The sequence below is a fragment of the Opisthocomus hoazin genome, chromosome 20 (genome assembly GCF_030867145.1).
Source record: "Opisthocomus hoazin isolate bOpiHoa1 chromosome 20, bOpiHoa1.hap1, whole genome shotgun sequence".
Taxonomy (NCBI): Eukaryota; Metazoa; Chordata; class Aves; order Opisthocomiformes; family Opisthocomidae; genus Opisthocomus; species Opisthocomus hoazin.
In genome coordinates, this window is record NC_134433.1 from 11,023,248 (window position 1) to 11,042,025 (window position 18,778).

The 18,778-nt window shown below is 41.4% G+C and overlaps 1 protein-coding gene across 6 annotated transcripts in view; it reads left to right on the forward strand.

Moving 5' to 3' along the window:
• Positions 1 to 18,778, forward strand: part of RABGEF1 (RAB guanine nucleotide exchange factor 1) — a 25,697-nt gene continuing 6,919 nt past the window's right edge. Inside the window, exons 1-6 of one of the 6 annotated variants that reach the window (XM_075440550.1) lie at positions 1 to 99; positions 10,527 to 10,712; positions 13,111 to 13,277; positions 14,328 to 14,447; positions 16,589 to 16,609; positions 17,507 to 17,676. In XM_075440550.1, coding sequence (XP_075296665.1) covers positions 10,534 to 10,712; positions 13,111 to 13,277; positions 14,328 to 14,447; positions 16,589 to 16,609; positions 17,507 to 17,676 — 657 coding nt within the window. In that variant the 5' untranslated portion in view covers positions 1 to 99; positions 10,527 to 10,533. The remainder of the gene's footprint in view (positions 100 to 10,526; positions 10,713 to 13,110; positions 13,278 to 14,327; positions 14,448 to 16,588; positions 16,610 to 17,506; positions 17,677 to 18,778) is intronic. The other 5 variants (XM_075440551.1, XM_075440552.1, XM_075440553.1 and 2 more) reach the window with 5 other exon arrangements.

Below are 18,778 nucleotides of genomic sequence, written 5' to 3' on the forward strand. Positions count from 1 at the left end.
GAGGGGAGGGAGCGGCGGGCCGCCGTGAGGGAGCGCCGGGCGCGGGAGGAGCGGAGCGGAGTGCGGAGCGGCGCGGCTGGGCCGCCCCCGCGGCAGCCGGTGAGGCGCAGCTCTGAGGGCTGCGGGCCGGGCCCCGCTCCGCTTGGGGACTGCCCGGTGCCGCCGGGCCCGGCCGCGAGCAGGGCTCTCCTCGCCGAGGGAGCCCCGTCCCCGGGTAGCCGCGCGGTGACTTCGCTGCCGGTCGTTATAATGCGTTGCCAGTCTCGGCGCTTCGGCGCTGAACCAGCGCCGGGGCGGGCCCCGCTGCCCCCTGAGGGGGCTTCGCGCCCAGCCCCTCGCCGCCGGCCCCGTTCGCGGAGGCTGGGGCTGTGCCAGGGGCCCACCGGGCCCCCGGAGCCGGCCGGAGCCGGGCTGCGGAGGAGCTGGGCAAGCCGCTGTCCCCCATGTGCGGCTCCCAGCGCTGAGGTGGTTTCGTAGTCTGTATTTTTATTATTTTTTATGTAGTTGCGTGGCTGTGCTTCAACAGTGGATCGGGATGAAGGTGTCGCTAGTAGAAGGTCGCAGGTCTGCCCCTCGGCCTGGTTCCCTGCGGCCTTCCCCGGGGATCCAGGCGGGTCGGACTCCCCTTGTGAGCGGTACCGCTGCGGAGTGTGAGGCTGGGGAGCAAAGTCCCTTAAACTCCAGCCAGGTTAGGTCTGGAGTGTATTTAAGACGCTTAGTAGCATCTTCTGGTGGCTTTTGTGGGTGTTTGTCACCTTGTGCGGGGTTCGGGTCGTCCCTTTGGGGCAGGGAGTGGCTGTGTTTTCCGAGAGGGCGGGAGGTGAATGGCGCGCTCGAAGGAGCAAAGAAGTTCTCCGAGGGGGTGGTGGTTTGTCGCGGTCTGAAATCCTGCGGATCTGGGTTGCCTTGGTCTGTGGCAGGGGCACTGTCGCTCGCACGATGGGATGCCGGAGTGACTGCGGGGGTTGTTCCAGGCAAAATCCAAAGCGAGTTTTGTATTTGGGCCCTGATCTGGCCCAGCGCTGGGAGTTAGTGGCGCTGCGCGGTTTTGGAGAAGGGGTGACATCGTGGAGGTTGTGATTTAAAGCCATTATTGAGGTGACTTTGTCATACTTTTCTTGTTTGGTCTCGTAGTCGTGAAACTAGCTTCGAAGCGGTGCTTTGTCCTGGCAGTTCCTCATGCCGGTGCTGTGGGACGGGCGCTGAGCAGCTCTCGGTTTTCCAGTTACCTGAGACTCCTTGGAGACTGGTGACTGATTGCATAGAAGGACGTTGTCGTGTTTTCCAGGAACAGTGCCTTGCCCAGGAGCTGGACAGGTTGGCCTCCTGGACACAGTTACCCAAGTGTGTTGCGGGGAGGTGGGTTAAGAAGAGGATTGTAACTCCGTGGAATGCTTTGCTGACAAAAAAATGACACAATACACAATAGAAGGGAGGAATAGGAATATAAAGCCAATTGTACCAATTAAGAAGATCATTTTATGCAACAAACTATGATTATAAGTGCATCATTCTGGTATTTAATTTTGTTTTGCAGTGTTACCTGGTGTAGAGCAGTCTTTCTCAGTTCCCCTCTTGCCCTCCTGATGTTTGCTGTATAATCTCCAATTATGCTTTTCTTTTTTTTTTATTCCCTCATAATGGACTACTGGTGACCTAAACTAGACCTAAAAATTATGCTTGTGAAGTCCTATTGAAATGCTGTCAGTAACAAGTCAGGTAAAAAGTGCATAGAACATTTGGAAGCTTTTCTCTGAGGTTACAGCACACTTGGTTTTAACCTGTGTCCAGGTGAGCATGGCTGATGTTGGCAAAAACCAGAGCGCGTAGAAGCCGATCACTGCTGTTTCTGGGGAGATTTTAGAAGTTTTAGCTAATCCTCTTCATATTCTTGAATTCCCAGTCAAACAGTACAAAGGTTTTTTTAGATGCTTCTTGTGATTTCATTGAAAAGTGCAGCTATGAGTCACATGTAGATGGCGAGGCAGAGTCTGTTAATTCATGAGCACATGCCGCTGCAGGCTGAGCCACCATTGCCACGGGCAGCAGTGAAGAATTTGATGTGGACAAGCAAAACTGTAGCTTAAGGTCTGTACTGGCGTCAAAACGCATCTTCATGCTGAAGCGAGTTGTGAGCTGTGTGGGTAGAGTGTTGAAGCCTCTTGGCCGTTGGGTTTTCGAGGTTTTAAGTAGTGGCTGCAATTTCCCCTGCCAAATTACGGTACCGAACAGCGGGGTTATTCTCAGGTGGCTGATCAGGCTGTGTGTACTGTTTCTTTTCTCAGGATCGTTACCAGCCTGAACTGTTTATGCTAGGAAGCAACTGCAATTGCTGAAATTTCTTAATTGCAAGAAAGATGCATATTAAAACTGTGAAGACTCATGTGATCTATTCTGCAAAGATAGCTACCGTGTTGCTTTCCTAATTTGGAAGCTGTCTAATGGCTTTCATACTTTCTGTTCATGAGTCTCTTAGATCATACTGCCCCACCCTTGCCTTTAGAGGAAATTAACTCATGTTTAATTACCTTGCTGCTAATTACATGCTTGAATGTTTAGGGTTACACGTGAATCATGGCTATTTCAACACTTACACGGTTCTTAAGAATCTTGTGGCATTTGGGTCAGTGGTTGCTCTTTGAAATAAGTACATGTTACTTTAAGGAGGTTTTTCTGTTGGCAAGTTTGTAGTTGTTGGAGACCTTAACCCAACCCCATCCTTCCACCCCCTGAGTTTTGATGCACTTTCTAGTCTACCTTGTACATTTATTTTAAGTAACTGAAGCTGCATGCAGTTTTAGGTGGGACTTGTTACTCTCTTGATCTCATATGAAGTATGGTGTACTGTTCAGGCACCAGTAAAACATAAGCCAGCAACAGTTACTGTCAGAAATGAGTATTTGGAGGCTTACCGGGCTTTTCTTCTTTTCATGCTCTGAAATCCCATGTGTGGGGGTGGCCGTTAATGACCAGACAGTTGCAGTGAGGAATGCTGCCTGAGACATTGTGAACGCTCTTTGGAGCACTTTGATATTTTCTAATGAGAAGAATTAATGCAAGTTGTTCATTAAGTGCTGTGAAGATTTGAACCTGAGGAGCCGAATCACATTCACTTCAGTCCGGGGAAAAGACTGGTGTCGGTTGGTGCTAAGAGTTGTGCCAAGATTGTTTTGAGACTGTTGATTTCAAGAAACAGAGTAAGGTAAATAGGTGAGAGAAAAAAAAAACCTCAGAAAACAAACCCAACCCAAAAGCAGACAGAGGCGTTCAGATGTCAGGAGACAACTCTTTCTTTCTTTTTTTGTTCGTGATCAAAAGCATAGAAGGCTGAAATGGGCTTCCCAGAAGTCAAAGGCAGCTTCATACCTTGTGTCAGCCTGGCTGTTTCGAGTCTGTTATGTGAAGTCTTTTCCTGGTTTTAGATACGTTTTATGAACTTTGATACCAATATTGAAACTTGTTTATAGAACAGCCTTACAAAGCCACTGCTTTTATTTCCAGAATTAGCATGCAGAGTTACTTAGGAACCGCTTTTCATAGCTTGTAATAATTACAAATTGACTTGCAGTTACCTCTTACTAAAGACATCTATAGATTGATTAAATGAGACCCCTTTCTACTCAGCTGTGATACGTGAGCTTTTTCAATCGGCTCTTTCATCAAAGGTGACCTAGACAATCCAGGACTAATAAATAGTTTATGAAAAAGTCAATATATTGTGTGGCAGCAATGCAATCTGCATTGACAATGAAGGTGTCTGTCTGCCTACGCGGTCCCTGGGAAGTAAGGTTGGTACGTGTTAGAGAGGAACAAGAAAAACAAGCTAGAGGTGTCTGAACTCATAAGTCTGTACTACTTCTAAACCTTGTTTCACACACTGAGCTTTTCCTGAAGCCAAAGCCATGTCTGCAGTCTTTGGAAACCCTGACGTGTTATGAAAGTTATCTGGGGTTTATCGCTGAAAAGAGCGTGTTACGTAAGTGTAGTCTTTTTCATGTGTGCGTTAAATAAGCCCTTGGTGACAGATCCTATTTTGATGAAAGGAGCCCCTTTTTCATGTTACATAAAAGCTAAGGATGCACTTGCTTCTTGCTGTGACTGTCATACCTTCTTTAATAAGCTTACTATGAATTTTTCCAGCTACTTTGTAATCTGGTCTGTGTGAAAATTAGGGTATAGTCTTTTGCTATTGTTGAGAACTTTGATTCTGATATGAAAGGTGCAATGTCCTGGAGCAATAATTGCTGCTGCTTCAGTCCCCATTACTCTCAGCAACCTGATCTAGTGGTGGATGTCCCTGCTCTTTGCAGGGGGTTTGGACTAGATGGCCTTTAACGGTTCCTTCCAACTCAAACCATTCTATGATTATGGGATACTGACAGAAATGGCCTAAGGATTTGTGGACTTTATAACAGGACGAGAGAGCACCTTTTGGAAACTTAGAGCTAGTTTTGTGCTTTATGTAACTGGCCTGCATATCAAGATACCACGTGTGATCATCAGGCATTGGCAAACTTTTGAGCTCTCTTCTTATCCCATAGTTTTATCTGTGAACTAGTGCTGATTATGAAGGTTTTGTCTTTATTCCCATGACAAGGTAATGGAAGATACTCAGAGGGAAAAATAAGTAAAAAGGTATATGGTTGCCTAATTCTGTGTCAGTGCAGTCTGGTTAGTTCGGCACTGATGTTGGTGAACTTCACTGTGTTTATATGTGAGCTGTCAAGATGTCAGAGGTTGGATGTCCAGCCTGATGTGCTCGGGGCTAGACCCATACAGGAATGTGGGCATCTAAGGTGGGATGTAAGCCAGGTGTTGCTGCCTGAGCTTTGGTGTCTGTTGTAGATTGTGTTCTGGTGCCTGTAGCAGTTAAGATTGTAGATTGCAGTCTGCACGTGTTGTGTGAAGACTGTGATGGAAGACTTCAAGGCTTTGATGGAATCCCTTTGTGGATTTAGATGCATCCTTACTGCTTCCCCTGGTAAACTTGGGCTTCCAGACCTGAAACTGAAAATCTTTGAAAACTAGAATATAGGTTTTATTAAGCACTTTTCTTCAATGAACACTGTTGCACTTCAGGTCAGTGGAAAACATTTCTTAAAAAAAGCCCTTCCCTCTTTCCTCCACTCTCCCCCAACCCCCTTGGCTGACCTTAAGGCTTTGGTTCTTTTTTCTTCAATAATACTTATAAGAAAACATATCTTTCCTGTGCCTTAACTCTTTTTGTGTTTTCTTTACTGGATCTTTGAAGACAGATTGAAGTATGTGACTCGGGAAAAGTGATGTGGCTGTTGGCCAGCAGTATTTTGCAGAAAAGTTGGTTTTTCTGGTTTTGGCTCAGATGTCTGCTTCCGTGACTGTGGTAACCGAAACCCTGTAGTGTTTGCACATACATTTTGAGTTGCAGCTTTGACAGAGTCATAGAGGAACTGTTGGGCAGACAGCTGGTTTATCCTTCATAAAAAAAAAAAAGTGAATTTCCGTTTTCTCAAGTAAGAGCCATGATTTTTTTTTTTATATATTCTTGGATGGCAAACTTGACAGGAAAAAACTAGAGGTGTGAGCAAGGGACAAGAAATCTCTGAGTTGGTATTGCACTTTTTAAAAGTATTTGCTCTAAGTAAATGGGTGCTCAAAATACTACTGAATAAAAAGAAAAAATTTAAATGGGTCAAGGTACAACAAGAAAAATGTGTTGATAGGAAGATGTATTCAAGAGCTTCAGAATGAATTGCATTAAAGCGAGTAAAAAGCTAATTTTGAATTAAACCACAGTGGTGATTTTTCCACATGGTAGACATTGTAACAAAACTAAATATTCTAAGATGCTTAGTTTTAGAAAGAAACTACAGGAGGAGAAAAAGCTAGTGAAGGAGATCTGATCTGTCGTTAAGGACCTTTGTTGTGCAACCCTTCAAATATATCTTAACATAGCATGTACTGTATGCCTCGTCTACCAGTGGCGCACAAGTATTCATCTGCTCTTGAGATCACTACAGTTCGGAAAAATAAAGCTTGACATCTAGAACAGCCTGGAAAGATGCAGCCGTGGGCAGCTGATGCCATAGCTCGGGGTCAGTATGCTGTGCCGGCCTGGGGATGCACATGGCAGTAAGACAAGGAGCTCTGTGGTATCCATACAAGCTGTTAGCTGTGGGACAGATGCGCTGACTGCCAGCGATGGGAAAGCTGTCCGTGTTGTGACTGTCCATAAGAAATCCACTTTTGCAGCCATGATGCAACAGCAGGGATCCTCTAAGGAACAACGCACACGCTGTGTTAGGTGGAGTTTAAAGATGGTGATCACATAAAGGGGTTGGGTGTTTTCCATTTTTCCATTTCAGAGGAAAATGGGAGGGAAGAAGCTTTTACTTGCAAATAAGTAGGAAGGGGAAAGAGATTTTATAAATTAATAACTAAGTCTTAAGAGCCTGTTCTTTTTCTCAACTTTTCAAAGGGGTGATACTAATTAACAAAGATACTAAACTTTGAGGTCTGGTATTGGTACAGAAATGCTTGAAAAAAGTCTGTATCATGGTGTTTCTGAGGAGCTGTGTAAGAAAGTGTCATTTCTGCTTTCCTTGATGATATTAGCTTTGCTCAGTCAGTGCTTCAAATAGTTCTGCGGTGACGTAGGAGTATACTTTAAATTACAGGCGTTTGCTCCTGGGAGGGACACATTGTGCTTCTTGGAGTTGCTGCGAAGTGTTTTAATTGGGATACAGGAGATGTACAAAGAGTGTTTGGTGGAGTGCACCTCTCCAAAAGGAACTAGTTCAATTTATTTATGATCTTCTGGTACTTCATTGTTCTTCTTGATTAGATTTTTTTTTTTTTTTTTTTAATGTGGAAGTTTGTTACCTTCCTTACTATTGTTTTCCTCGCTTCTCAGTGGTTGGGCAGTCTGGAGGCTGTTCAGAGTTGCCTACTGCTTCGACTCCAGAAGAACAACAAATTTGTTCTTTCTGTTGGATTATGTGACTCGGAAGTGAGCTTTGAACAGGTCGTGCCTTCAGGGCAGGAAGGAAAATAAGAGGTCTGACCATGCAAAAGAAGAGATGTGACTGTGCAAATACATCTAGTAGTTGATTCTGAATCAAGAATGATATACCTTTAGCTGGAGGGGAAGGGAGAGAAGGGAAGAAAGAAAGGAGAAAAAAAGCATTTCAAACACTCAGAAGTTCCAACGAAACACTTTCAGGAATGAAAGGTCATAAAGTATACAGTGATTTAGTTGCAGAGAGTTGACTTGAGATGGATTTTTCATATTCAGTTTATTAAAACTTGCGTTGTTCCATTTGTCAAAATGTAAATACTGACCTGCAAAAACTGGCTGTGAAACTTTTTTTGTAATGGCCTTGTGACTTTAAAGGAAGCAGAAAGCCTCAGCTTCAAGTGCAGTCCGAGATTTCTTCATCCTGATTCGGGGTGACCTCTTCTGTCCCTGGGTCTGACGCTGATGTAACTGCAATCGAGAGTACTTGAAGAGGAGGCCACAGAACAGCTTGCTTTCTGGTGGCTTGGTTTTGCAGCTGTTTACAGACCTCTCCCGAAAGAATGGCAAAAAGAAAAAAAGAAAGACTCTTGGCACCAAGAGACCTGCCTTTCTTCCTTCCTCCAGGGAAAGTGCTGAACTTTGACACTGAACAGAGCCTTATTTTGAGTTCTAGTGTACGCAAAGGGCTAGGAGGATGTCGAAGGTACTTCTGGCACTAGCATGTGATGAAAGCTCTGTGGATACAGACAACTGAGTTTTGTGCATCTCTAGAGATAGTGAATGTGCACAATTGGCATAGAAACCGAGTATGCTGTTAAGCTTTCAGAAAGCAACCGGTTGATGTGGCACAGAAGGAAGGACATGTATTTCATTGTACTTTGTTAGTTTTCAAAAAATCTGAGTGTCTGAAGCACAGTGCTTTTGAGTAAGAACAACAGATGCCTGAATTCGTTGAATCTGCCTACAGACTGCAATTGCAAAGCTGTTGTAACTTACTCCGTTGTAGTGGCTGATAGGATCAGGGATCTTATTTCCTTGGGTGGCAGAGATGGGTGTAAAATTTCTGAGGTTTGTGTTACAAAAATGATTTTATTTGTTGTATCTTCATAGCTCCCTGTAGCTTACAATGAAAACATTCATTTACCATTAATGGCAATATTGGAAACTTTGTGCGTGGTGGTTTTTTTCTAGTATAGGCACCTGCAGCAGAAGTCTCTAATCAAAGTGCTGCTGCAGCTTCTGGTTTTAGGAACCAGTCTTTAAACTGTTTCAGGAGCAACTGAAGAGTTTCCAGCTTTTCACTTCCCTATTCTTTTCAGAATTGGTGCTAAAGGGCATGAGTGGTGCTCTGAGAATGGGCGGTGTTTCCAGACACTGCCAACGTGCAATTTCCATCCCAAGCTGTGCAGCTGACAAACGTTTGATGTTTAATTTCTGGTCTGCTAAATAGATTGTCAGGCAGCAGATCCATGTACTGTTACAACCAGCATAAAGACCTTGCTTGAGGAATCGGAAAATGAAGATAGTGCAGAAACCAAGAGATTTTTGTGAAGACAATGTACTTATTTTCCCCTGTTAATTTGCCCGTATGGGAATGAAGTGCTCTCAAATATTTAAAAACTGGTTGGTTTTTTTCATTTTGCTTTGCAGAAGTGTATTAATGTCTGTTTAACTGTCAGACATTTCTGTGGGAAAGAAGAGGGAGTATTCAGCTGTTCTCTGTCTATGTAAATGAGAAAATGTCTTTAGAAATTATGCTATTAAGAAACTGATTCTCTTAATCTACAGGGCTCTACACTGAAACTATTTTTAGTTTATTTTTAGAAACTCATTACTTCTTTCGAAGATAGAAAAAATGTTAGTGGAAGGAGCCTTAATACTTACATAGATAAGATGGACTTTAATTTGTTCCCCCCCCTCAGAGAAAATAATATGTGTTTCCTGTTGCTTTACTTAAAATAATTTGTTTAGATTAATGGGAAATGTTAAACATTATCAGTCTTTTAAAGTGGTTGATCTTATATCATTCAGCTTGGAACAAAATAACTGTTGCTTCCTGTGGTAGAAAACTGTCTGTGGTAATGACAGTTGTGCGTATCATATCTGTTTTGCTCGATGAGAGAAGAGTTTGGGGCTCTTTCTGAGAGTGCAAGAGCTTCCAGGGGCGAGTAAGCTTTGCTGGGCAGAAACATGAACAACCAGAGATTGGATTCCTCGTGTGTATGGACTTAGGGGTCATTATGAATCTTGGGGGGGAAAACCAACATTACTCTGACAGTCACTGACAGTCTTTAATTTAAGAAAATCGCTTTTCATCTTACTTTCCATACATTGTAGCTCAATGTGTGTCCTGTTTTCCTTGTGTGTTCTTAAGTAGTGCACAGGAGGGGAGGGCAGGATATTCTTACTTGCGGGGCAGTGTTGGTTTAAAAATTTTCTGGTTTTCCTGTTAGGGGAAGGATGTCTTAGGGATGGCTTTGGTTACGAATGGGAGAGCAGGAAATCAAATTGCTAAGGTGCTTGCTCAGCTTATGTGAAACACTCTCTGCTGAGGATCACAGGAAGAAAAAGGGGCTGGATTTGGTGACCAAGATCTGCTTTGCAGTGCCTTGCTGTGATATTTCTAGTGTCGGTGTAGGTCAATATTGCAATCCAAATGTCCCTGTCCATATGCGGACCTTACACTTACTAATGCAGGTGATCCTGTGCTGCGTTTCTCCTAAAATGAATGCGGCATTTAGAATTAGAATGTTGAAATGCCCTTGGGAGCAATCTAGCCTGTGGGATGGTTTCTGTCAAGCAAAAAAAGAAAGGGGAGGGCTGGATTGTTGGAAGACAGGCTCTGCACAATGATGGTATAGGCATAAAAATAAATCTTTTTGTTGCATTCGCTGTGTATAAATTCTGTAGAGCTATGCTTTATACAGGTGCCAAACTTAACGATGAAGTAACTGGAGTGCTGCAGGAGATGGAGGTGCATCTCATCCATATTAACATACTCTGCTGGGTTAGCTGTGATACCTCACTGTGCTGCGAAGACGTATTCTTTGAGGCTGAAGTTACATTATCTACAGTCTCATCAGTATGATTCTTTGCAGAGACAGTCTCGGCCTGAATACAAACCTATTTACATTTTGTCTCTTACTCGGTTTGCTTCTCTATGGTGACTGTAACTTCCTGTATTTCTTTTTTTCTTCCATTGCTTTGTGCCTCCGCGACTGTTGGAACAATGTGCTGCTGAGATCAGAGAATGGTGCCTTTCTCCCCATGTGTGTGTAGCTGTGCAACCGGCCATGCAGGCCTGCTGTCTGGTACTGTTTGCGGGTCAGAGCTGTACAGACAAATGCTGATGCTGGCATTGGCTTTCCGGGCTGTACAGTTATGTAATTGCAGCCTTTATGTTGTTGCTATGGAACTATTCAATAATTAAAATAGGCAACTTCTTTTGAAGGCTTGCCTTTCAGAAAGAATTTATTTCTAGCAAGCTGTTAACCATGTTTCTGTCTCTAACCCTTTTCTCTTTAAACAGGAAGAAAATGAACCTGAAATCTGAACGCAGAGGAATTCACGTTGATCAGTCGGAGCTACTGTGCAAGAAGGGATGTGGTTACTATGGCAATCCTGCTTGGCAGGGATTTTGCTCCAAGTGCTGGAGAGAGGAATACCATAAGGCCAGGCAGAAACAGATTCAAGAGGATTGGGAGCTGGCAGAGCGGTAAAGAGCTCCCTTTATTCCTTCCTCTTCTACAGTAGGGTGACTTCACTAAACACTATTCCTGTCTCCTATTTTCTAGTCCTATGTGCTCTGGCTCAGTTTCATCACAAGTTCTCCAATTTGACCTTTCCAGCAGGAATTAAAATCTTCCTTTTGACGCAAGATGAATATTTATGATATTTTAATTTAAGAGGTTTCAAAAGAAAGTCTGTGAAGTAACAAATGGAAACACCCCCAACCGCTCAACAAATACTTTGACCTGATTTGCATACTGAAATCTGTAATTCTACCTAGCAGTTGGAAGGGTGAAGGTGACAATTTTGATTAAAATACCTCTGCCTCTGAAGACCGCAGTTGTTGTCTTGAATATAGCCAGCACAATGGTTTTACATTTCAGCTACTGATGAAAAAAATGGTTCTAATCTTGCCTGTCATTGTTCTTTTAAACTGCAGGGTTAAATCCCAAAGCATAAAAGCTTTAGCTTTAATAATTTAGGTAATTTTTCTAAGCATGTGTTTTCTGCAAAACAGTCTAGTTTTCTTAGTGTGATAAATGCTTCACCCTGAAAATGGGTGTTGGAGGAAATCTGTCCTTGATTAAGAAAATAAGAGCAGCTACAACAGGACTGGCTAGAAAGCAAAAGCATTATGCACTGCCTGAGAAACTGCAAAGCATCTTCGTTTGTACTACAGCTGCCCTGTGTGTCACTTCCAGGTGTGAGTTACAGGACATCCACTCAAAATTAACTGCTTCAGGGTTATGCGAATTCTTGAGATGGAGGAGCATCCAGCTGTGTATTGAATTGATTGAGTTGAATTGAGCTGGCCAAGATGTTTGTTCATGTTCACACAGACTCTCTACATATGCTTACCTTAATGTATTAGTGGTATATGCCAGAACCCTAGGCAGAAGTACAAATGCCTGAGATGTCTGCACTCGAATTTGGAAGCCTTCGGTGAACTTGAGTTACGTAGTGATACCTTACCCAAGGTCACTGGAGGGGAGTGGGGGGGGAGAGCAGAAATAAAAATACAGAAAAGGCATTTAAGTGCACTGTTCACATCAGCCTGCCTGAAGAAGGTGACATCTGTGGAAGCTCTCTGAACTTGAGCTGGGTTCAAACTGATGGTTGTAGTTTGGAATCTGTAAGTTTTCTGGTATCGAACTACCCTTGACCACCCTACCTTTAGTTTGTTTTTAAAGTTCTCTGCTGTCTGGCACTGATACAAATTAACTGCAAAGAAAGGTAGAAAGAAGTGCTTGAAACCTTTTCTAGCCTAATCGGAAGGTGCCAGGTAGGCTGCTGAGTACAGTACAGAGGACATGTCTTTTTTATCTTCTGCCAGTATTGGCAATTTAAGCCAAATTTGGCTTAAACAATAAAAACTTCAATATTATTAGAACACATAGTTATACTGTCAGTCATACAACATCTGTGTACAATAAAGTGGGGCATTTAAGGAATTCTTTGATAAGTAACTGTTCGGTAGGGAGATGCTGGAGGAACAGATAGGCTGTGATTGTTTGTTGTAGTGAACAGACTGGCTTCTCAGCACAGATCAGATACAATTCCTGCCTCAGGAGGTTGCAAATGCAAGGCCATTTATGGTCCATCCTGAGCTGGATGGATGTTTAAAAAAAATTGCTCAATCTTTTAGCATCTTCAAGGGCAATATAATTTAACCTATTTTAATCCTCCTGCGTAGAAAGAAAAGTAGCTGTTGAAGAATTAGTATGTTTGCCCCCCGCTGCTTTGTACGTGTAGATTAAAAGATGGACTTCGTCTTTGCAAAGCACCCATCAGTGTTGCAGTGAAGTGGTTTGCCTCATTCATTCAAGCAAGCATTTGTATTACCAAGACTTTGAAAACAAATTCTGACAACAATGATCTATTTTCCAGAATATTTCTGGGATTGTGACAGGGTATTTCACTTGCTCAGCTGCGAGCCATGGTTTTTATCTTCAGTGAAATGGTAAAGGATTGCCTGTGGTAATAGGCTGTGAAACTCGGAACACGATGCAGGGAGGAAGGCAACTAAATCGATTATTGGAAGTCCTCCCACAGTCTTTCCCCTCACCTCTACCTTTGTAGAATTCAGAGTTGTGACATGAGGGGAAGGTGACCATGATTATGCTTCAGTCCCCTCCCTTTTGACCTTACTGTTCAATCCTCCCTGTCCATCTTAAGCTTTCCCTCACTTTCACTATTGCAACATGAAAAGAGTGGACATAATGTGGTGAAGGGAGATGTGAGAGGAAGCAAGAAGTGAAGATGGGCGTTGAGGAGAATTAGCTTGTCAAATGAGTAATTAATTTATTGTACAGTAATAAATAAATAAAAGTGTATTTGTGCTTGTTTTAAGCACTGAAATTAGACCTATGTTTTTCTAATTCCAGGCTTCAGCGTGAGGAGGAAGAAGCATATGCCAGTAGTCAGAGTACCCAAGGGGCGCAATCCCTGACCTTTTCAAAATTTGAAGAAAAGAAAACCAATGAGAAAACACGAAAGGTCACAACTGTGAAGAAGTTCTTCACTGCTTCTTCCAGGACAGGAGCTAAGAAGGGTAACTTTCCCCTTTGCTTTTAATGGTTCTATACAACATTTTAAGTAAAAAAAGTATTTTTGATTGATGTATAGTGCTAAAAGGCAGTAGTAGTGCTCTGTGACTTGACTTTAAAAAGTTGGAATAATGTTGCTTCTGGAGAGTGATTGCTATATGTGAAATCTTACTGAAAACAGAGGAATACATGAGCATTTGGGCGATGCCAGATAATCTTTTAAATAGAACAGTGCACTTCCAAACCTGTGGCTGTGTTTGTGTTAGTTACACAGGAGTTCTTCCACTGAAGTGTAGTATGAACGTATTCCTGGGGGTGGCTTGCCACTGCACTGCTGAGTGGAAGTATCTTGTTTGTATGATGCACATTCTTGCTAGATTCATGAGTCAACCATAGTGTGATGCTGCGGTTTAGGACTTGAAGGGGATCTCTGCCTGGAGAAAGCAGGAGAAAAGGTACTGGCTGTCAGTCATCTCAAACTGATATGCCTAAGTGTGACAGAAATGCTGATACAAACTATCAGGTGGTGCTGCCATAATGGATCACTTCAACAGCTTTCACAGAAAAAATGGAATGTGTAAACAGGGGGCCTTTAAATGAAAATAAATGTGAAAGGAAATGTAGTATTTATGTGTATGTGGGTAGTGAATATCAGGTTTGTGGTTGGCTTAATGTTTGTTCTACAGCATGTGTTACAAGTAAGAATGATTAATGGCACTGATGCCTTTGCATAGCAATAGCTTACACGGGCAAAAACTGGAAAATACTAGACTGTGGAGGAGGCATTCCAGAAGAAAAAGCAATGTTAATATATCTTAGCCTTATAGATGATGCATTTCCTTAATAAGAAGTTCTGAATATGTCTGGATTTCACCTTAGAATTTGTCTTGGTGCATGGGCAGCAGCTGGCTAAATGAGGCATTCAGCTATGTATTAAGAAATTTTTTTTATGTTCATTCTTATCACTTTCCACATTTTCTTTTTTTATCCTGTTCATCGTTTCTCCTGACATGCTCCTGGTCTTGGTGTCTTGCTTGCTTGTGCATTTATTTCAGCGGCTCAAGAGAAAATCGTTAAGCAAGGACAGCTTGGGAGGGAGCGAAATGCTGATAACATTCTCAGGGATTTGAAGGAGATTTTTACTCCCTCCTGGGAACTGGCTTCCCCTACTGAAGGTAATGCAGTACAGCTTGAGCAAGCTGTCTGCTTGATTTTAGTAAGCTTATTTCTTAGCTGGGCTTTGCAAAATACAAACTAGGGTTGTGCCAGTTATAACTTGTGCTGTTGAATATGAAGATGACCAAAAAAAGGAAGTCTAGCATCTTGAAGTGAACTTGAATCTCTAAACCAATTCTTTTCTTTTTGGTAGGGAGAGTGTAGGAATAAAGCTGAGGTGTCTTTGAGGTCTGCCTTAGCGTGACATCTGAAGGATTCTGTGGTTTCAAAAAGATAAGAATTTTCTAAGAAGTAGCTAGATCTTGTGCTGCTTCATATTTTTCACAAAAAATAAGGTTGCCATTATAAATCTGATTATAAGTTGAAACTACTTCAGTTTAATAGTTCACACTTCAAGAACTTTTGCATTCTCAAAACATCTCCAGATGTTTGTTATATTAATCAGGAAGACAATTTTGTATCAAGAGAAGACATACAGGTTTTATTTGAACCAAAAGGACGCCAAAACCCTTGATGCAAACAGCTTTAGGATCTTGTCCTATTCTACTTGTTTGCAATTCTGACGTGTTCTGCTGACTAAAGAAATTTGAAGATGTACCATTCTTTTATTCTGCAAATTATATGAAGATGATGAATAGGTGTGTCTAGTAGAGTTAATGACGACACTTTTTTATATATTCTTTACTTGAACTCAGATCCATGACCATGGCACAACCATAGTGAATCACTGGAGTGCTAATGTTCTGCTGTGACAACTAGCATTTCTGTAGAATGCCTTGAGAAAGATTTTAATATTAATAGTGTTTATTCTTTGTAAAGGAGATCCTTTCTTAACTCTTCCCATACTCTTTCTTTTCATTTTGGCATATCTCCTCTACTAGGTTCTCAGCTTCTTCAAATGGAATTTCTTTTCTGTAATCAGCTTCTTTTTAGCTAGTCTTAATTCTTTTAGAGTACATGACAAAGCTGAAAATATTTTGTTGCTGAAAGTACATTTGTTCCTGCAGTCCGTAGTAATCGGTGCATATTGTACAGATTCGTTTTCCTTAAATCAGGATTTCGATGCAGAGATGAACAAAGTTGTGACGTTTCTGAGTGACTACATGTAGTTCTTGGTGTGACTCATTAAAAAGGCAGTTTATTCTAACATTCAAATTTTTATTGCTGACATTAACAGTAATCTGCCTCAGTTTACTACATCTCTCTAGCAACTAAAAAATAATTTATTGTAAATTTGTGACTAAAAAAAATCATATTCCTAAAGGTCAAATAGCAGAATGAGGTTAATTATTTTTATAATACAGTGAAATCGTGTTGAAATAAGTAAATAAGTCTTCAGCTGTTCTTTGAAAGAAAGTCAGTGGAAAAAATTGTGGAAAAAAATCTTAGAATACTTTCAAAAGTATACCCGCTTTCTTTGTTTATGATTTCAAAACTATCTCTCATCTTACTGGTTGTGTAATATTAAATGTGACAAATTTGGATCAACACATAGTAATCATTGCTGTTCAGCTTTAATACTGTACAGGCATCCTACTTTGAATCTTGGGTATAAAGAAGCTTGGAGGAAATCCCCTCTGGAAAAAGTGTTCTTGTGTAATTAGAAAGGAGATTAATTTGCACTTTCTATCTTGATTGCTACAGTTGGAATTTTAAATATTTGTAAAACCTTTTCTATTCTTATCGCTTAAATAACATTAATGTTCTAATGGTACCTGACCAAGTTGTTACCCAGAGAAGGTTGTGCTGAAGTGTAGAGGTCCTAACGAGTCTTGTGCTTTGGTCAGATGATCAGTGCCTGTTAGTCACTGGATCATACAGCTTAGAATTTACTGTAGTGCTGGATTTCTTCAAAAGCAGATAACAACAAACAAACAAAAAAACCTGTAAGCTACCTCAAGTCCAAATTAAACATACCAACTTAACCATACTAATCCCATTTATTTCCTTTTATTTTGGAGTTCTGCATGTATGCTCATTTAAACAAGGATTTTTTTGTTGTGCATGTTAGTATTTTCAGGTTGAAAGATATGTTTGTATCCTGTTGATCATGAATATTTTCATGTTTTCTGTCTCTCTGCTGCTTGCTTTTCATCACGTTCATTTACATCATCTCTATTCAATCCTTCATTTTGAACAGTGTTGGCTGGCAAGTTGAAAGGTGGGTGAACTAAACTTGGGCAGCGAAGGTATTGGATCAGTACAATTAACTTGCAGCATATACCTCAGAAAATCAGATGTGCTTGTGTGGAAAAACCCCCTGGTTGCAGCTATATAAACTTGCATCCAGTGCTGTGTGCAGTCTGTGTTCCTACCTCCGTCTTGAGTGCCAAGCAAATTCTTGAACGGATGCGGTGCTTCTGCTCTTGCTGAAACACAAATGGCCAAGTTCTCATTTACACTGCAGGTGTGGTGCTGTGGTATCTGCTGCCCAGCCAAAGCAGGGCTGCTGCGTTTGCACCAACCTCACGCTTCCATTCCCTGTCTTGTGCTGCTGTGACCTTGTAGGAAGCCAGCCTGGGGAGCTGATCACGCTGAAAAATAACCCCATAAGAAACCCTGATTTCTGAGTAGAACTGCCCCAAACTGCTGCTCCCTGAGGCTAGTTCATGAGCCAGTCGAATGAATACTTGTGTTGGTGCAAGCAAAGGAGCAGGAATGTAAAGGTGAGCGAGAACGGAAAAGGGACCACTCTGTTATCTTAAACTGCTGCAGAATCCCGTCTGGAAGGCTTGACCTTATATGGAGAATGACCTTACCTGGGAATGAAAACATACGAAAGCAGAAAACAAACCCATGTTAGAGTGATTTGATAATATAAAAAGGCCATTAGTGTAAATGGGTATGTGGCTATAAATGTTTCACTTCAGTGGAATACTCAGTTTCCTAGAGTTCTGTTCAATAATATCCAGCATTTCCTGGTAAAGCTTGAGAAATAAATGCTTATTCATCTGCGCAGTTGAAAAAACCAACATGAAATTTTAATAAACATTACAGCGCTTCTGGAATTCATCCATTGGTGTAAAAAAACTAATCTGATGTGCCCACATTTTCCCAGCAGAGATCCAAGAAGCCAAGGCTCCCAGCCCTTCTATAAACAGGCAGGCTAGCATCGAGACAGATCGAGTATCCAAGGAATTCATAGAATTTCTCAAGACATATCATAAACCTGGACAAGATATCTATAAGCAGTGTAAACTATTTTTGGACGCAATGAATCATAAAAGGGTAAGTTTTGCATGTGTTTTACATATATAAAATGAGGATATTAAGGGATAGATGGAGAAAATACTGCTCGTTATCCAGCAGTTCAGTTTTTATATATGGTATACAGGAGTCTTCAGCTGATATGCTTAGTCAAATGAAGATCTAGTGGATTGTGAATACCTTCCTTTTTGGTATGGTATATGACCAAAGAAACCCTCCAACCCCATTATCTTGGGTGTTTTGAGAGAATTTTCCTTTGCATCCTGAATAAATTAGTCCTGAAAGACAAAATGTCTGTTGAACAAATAATTTTCTGGATAAATACAACTCGTGGAAGTTGTAATATATTACACAGTGAGTTCTTAGGTATCTTAAATCTAGAAAGTTATAAAGATAACACAGTACGAAACCACACCTCCTTTTCCCTGGGGAAGGGGAACTTGACTCTGCTTTTTTTAAAAATATGGAATGAGGGTTGCATCTTCAGTCTCCATATAAAAAAAATTAATGTTCTTGAAATATTAATGTGTCTGTAGTGCCACCTATTGTTGAAATGAGTCAGTGTTCGACAACCTTCCCCCCCTTTCCTATTTAGTATGTAGTTACTCAAATTATATCCTCAGATTGGACTAGAAATGAAAGGGAGTTCTGATGGAATCTTACATGCCCTCCACTTTGGAAATGTCTTGAAGTTTGTTTTGTTTTTTTTTTTTTTCTTTTAGAAAGGATTCATTCTGAGCATAGAGTTTGTGAAAATAGTGTATTATGAGAGTACCTTCAATGTTTATAACCAATAATTTCCAGGTTCCTTGATAGTTTGTGCTAATGGAAAAGAAGTCTTTCTAGTGAAAAAGAAGTCTTTCTTAGTCTGCTAGATGTAAACCAGGCCTAAAATGCAGCAGAGCTGAGACTTCGTGTTCAGGAGAACTGTCTAGTTTTTGGCCTTAAGAGAATTCAGAAATAAAGTTCTCTCCATTTTTTTTCTTTTTTTTCAATGTACGGTTTTATGCTGCCATTTAATGGTGAAAAGTGACTTGATCGGTAAAGTTAATTTTAACCCTTCAAACCTCCACTGTGTTCTTCGGTAGCTCAGTTAATGCCCAAAAGACAATGTCATATCGCA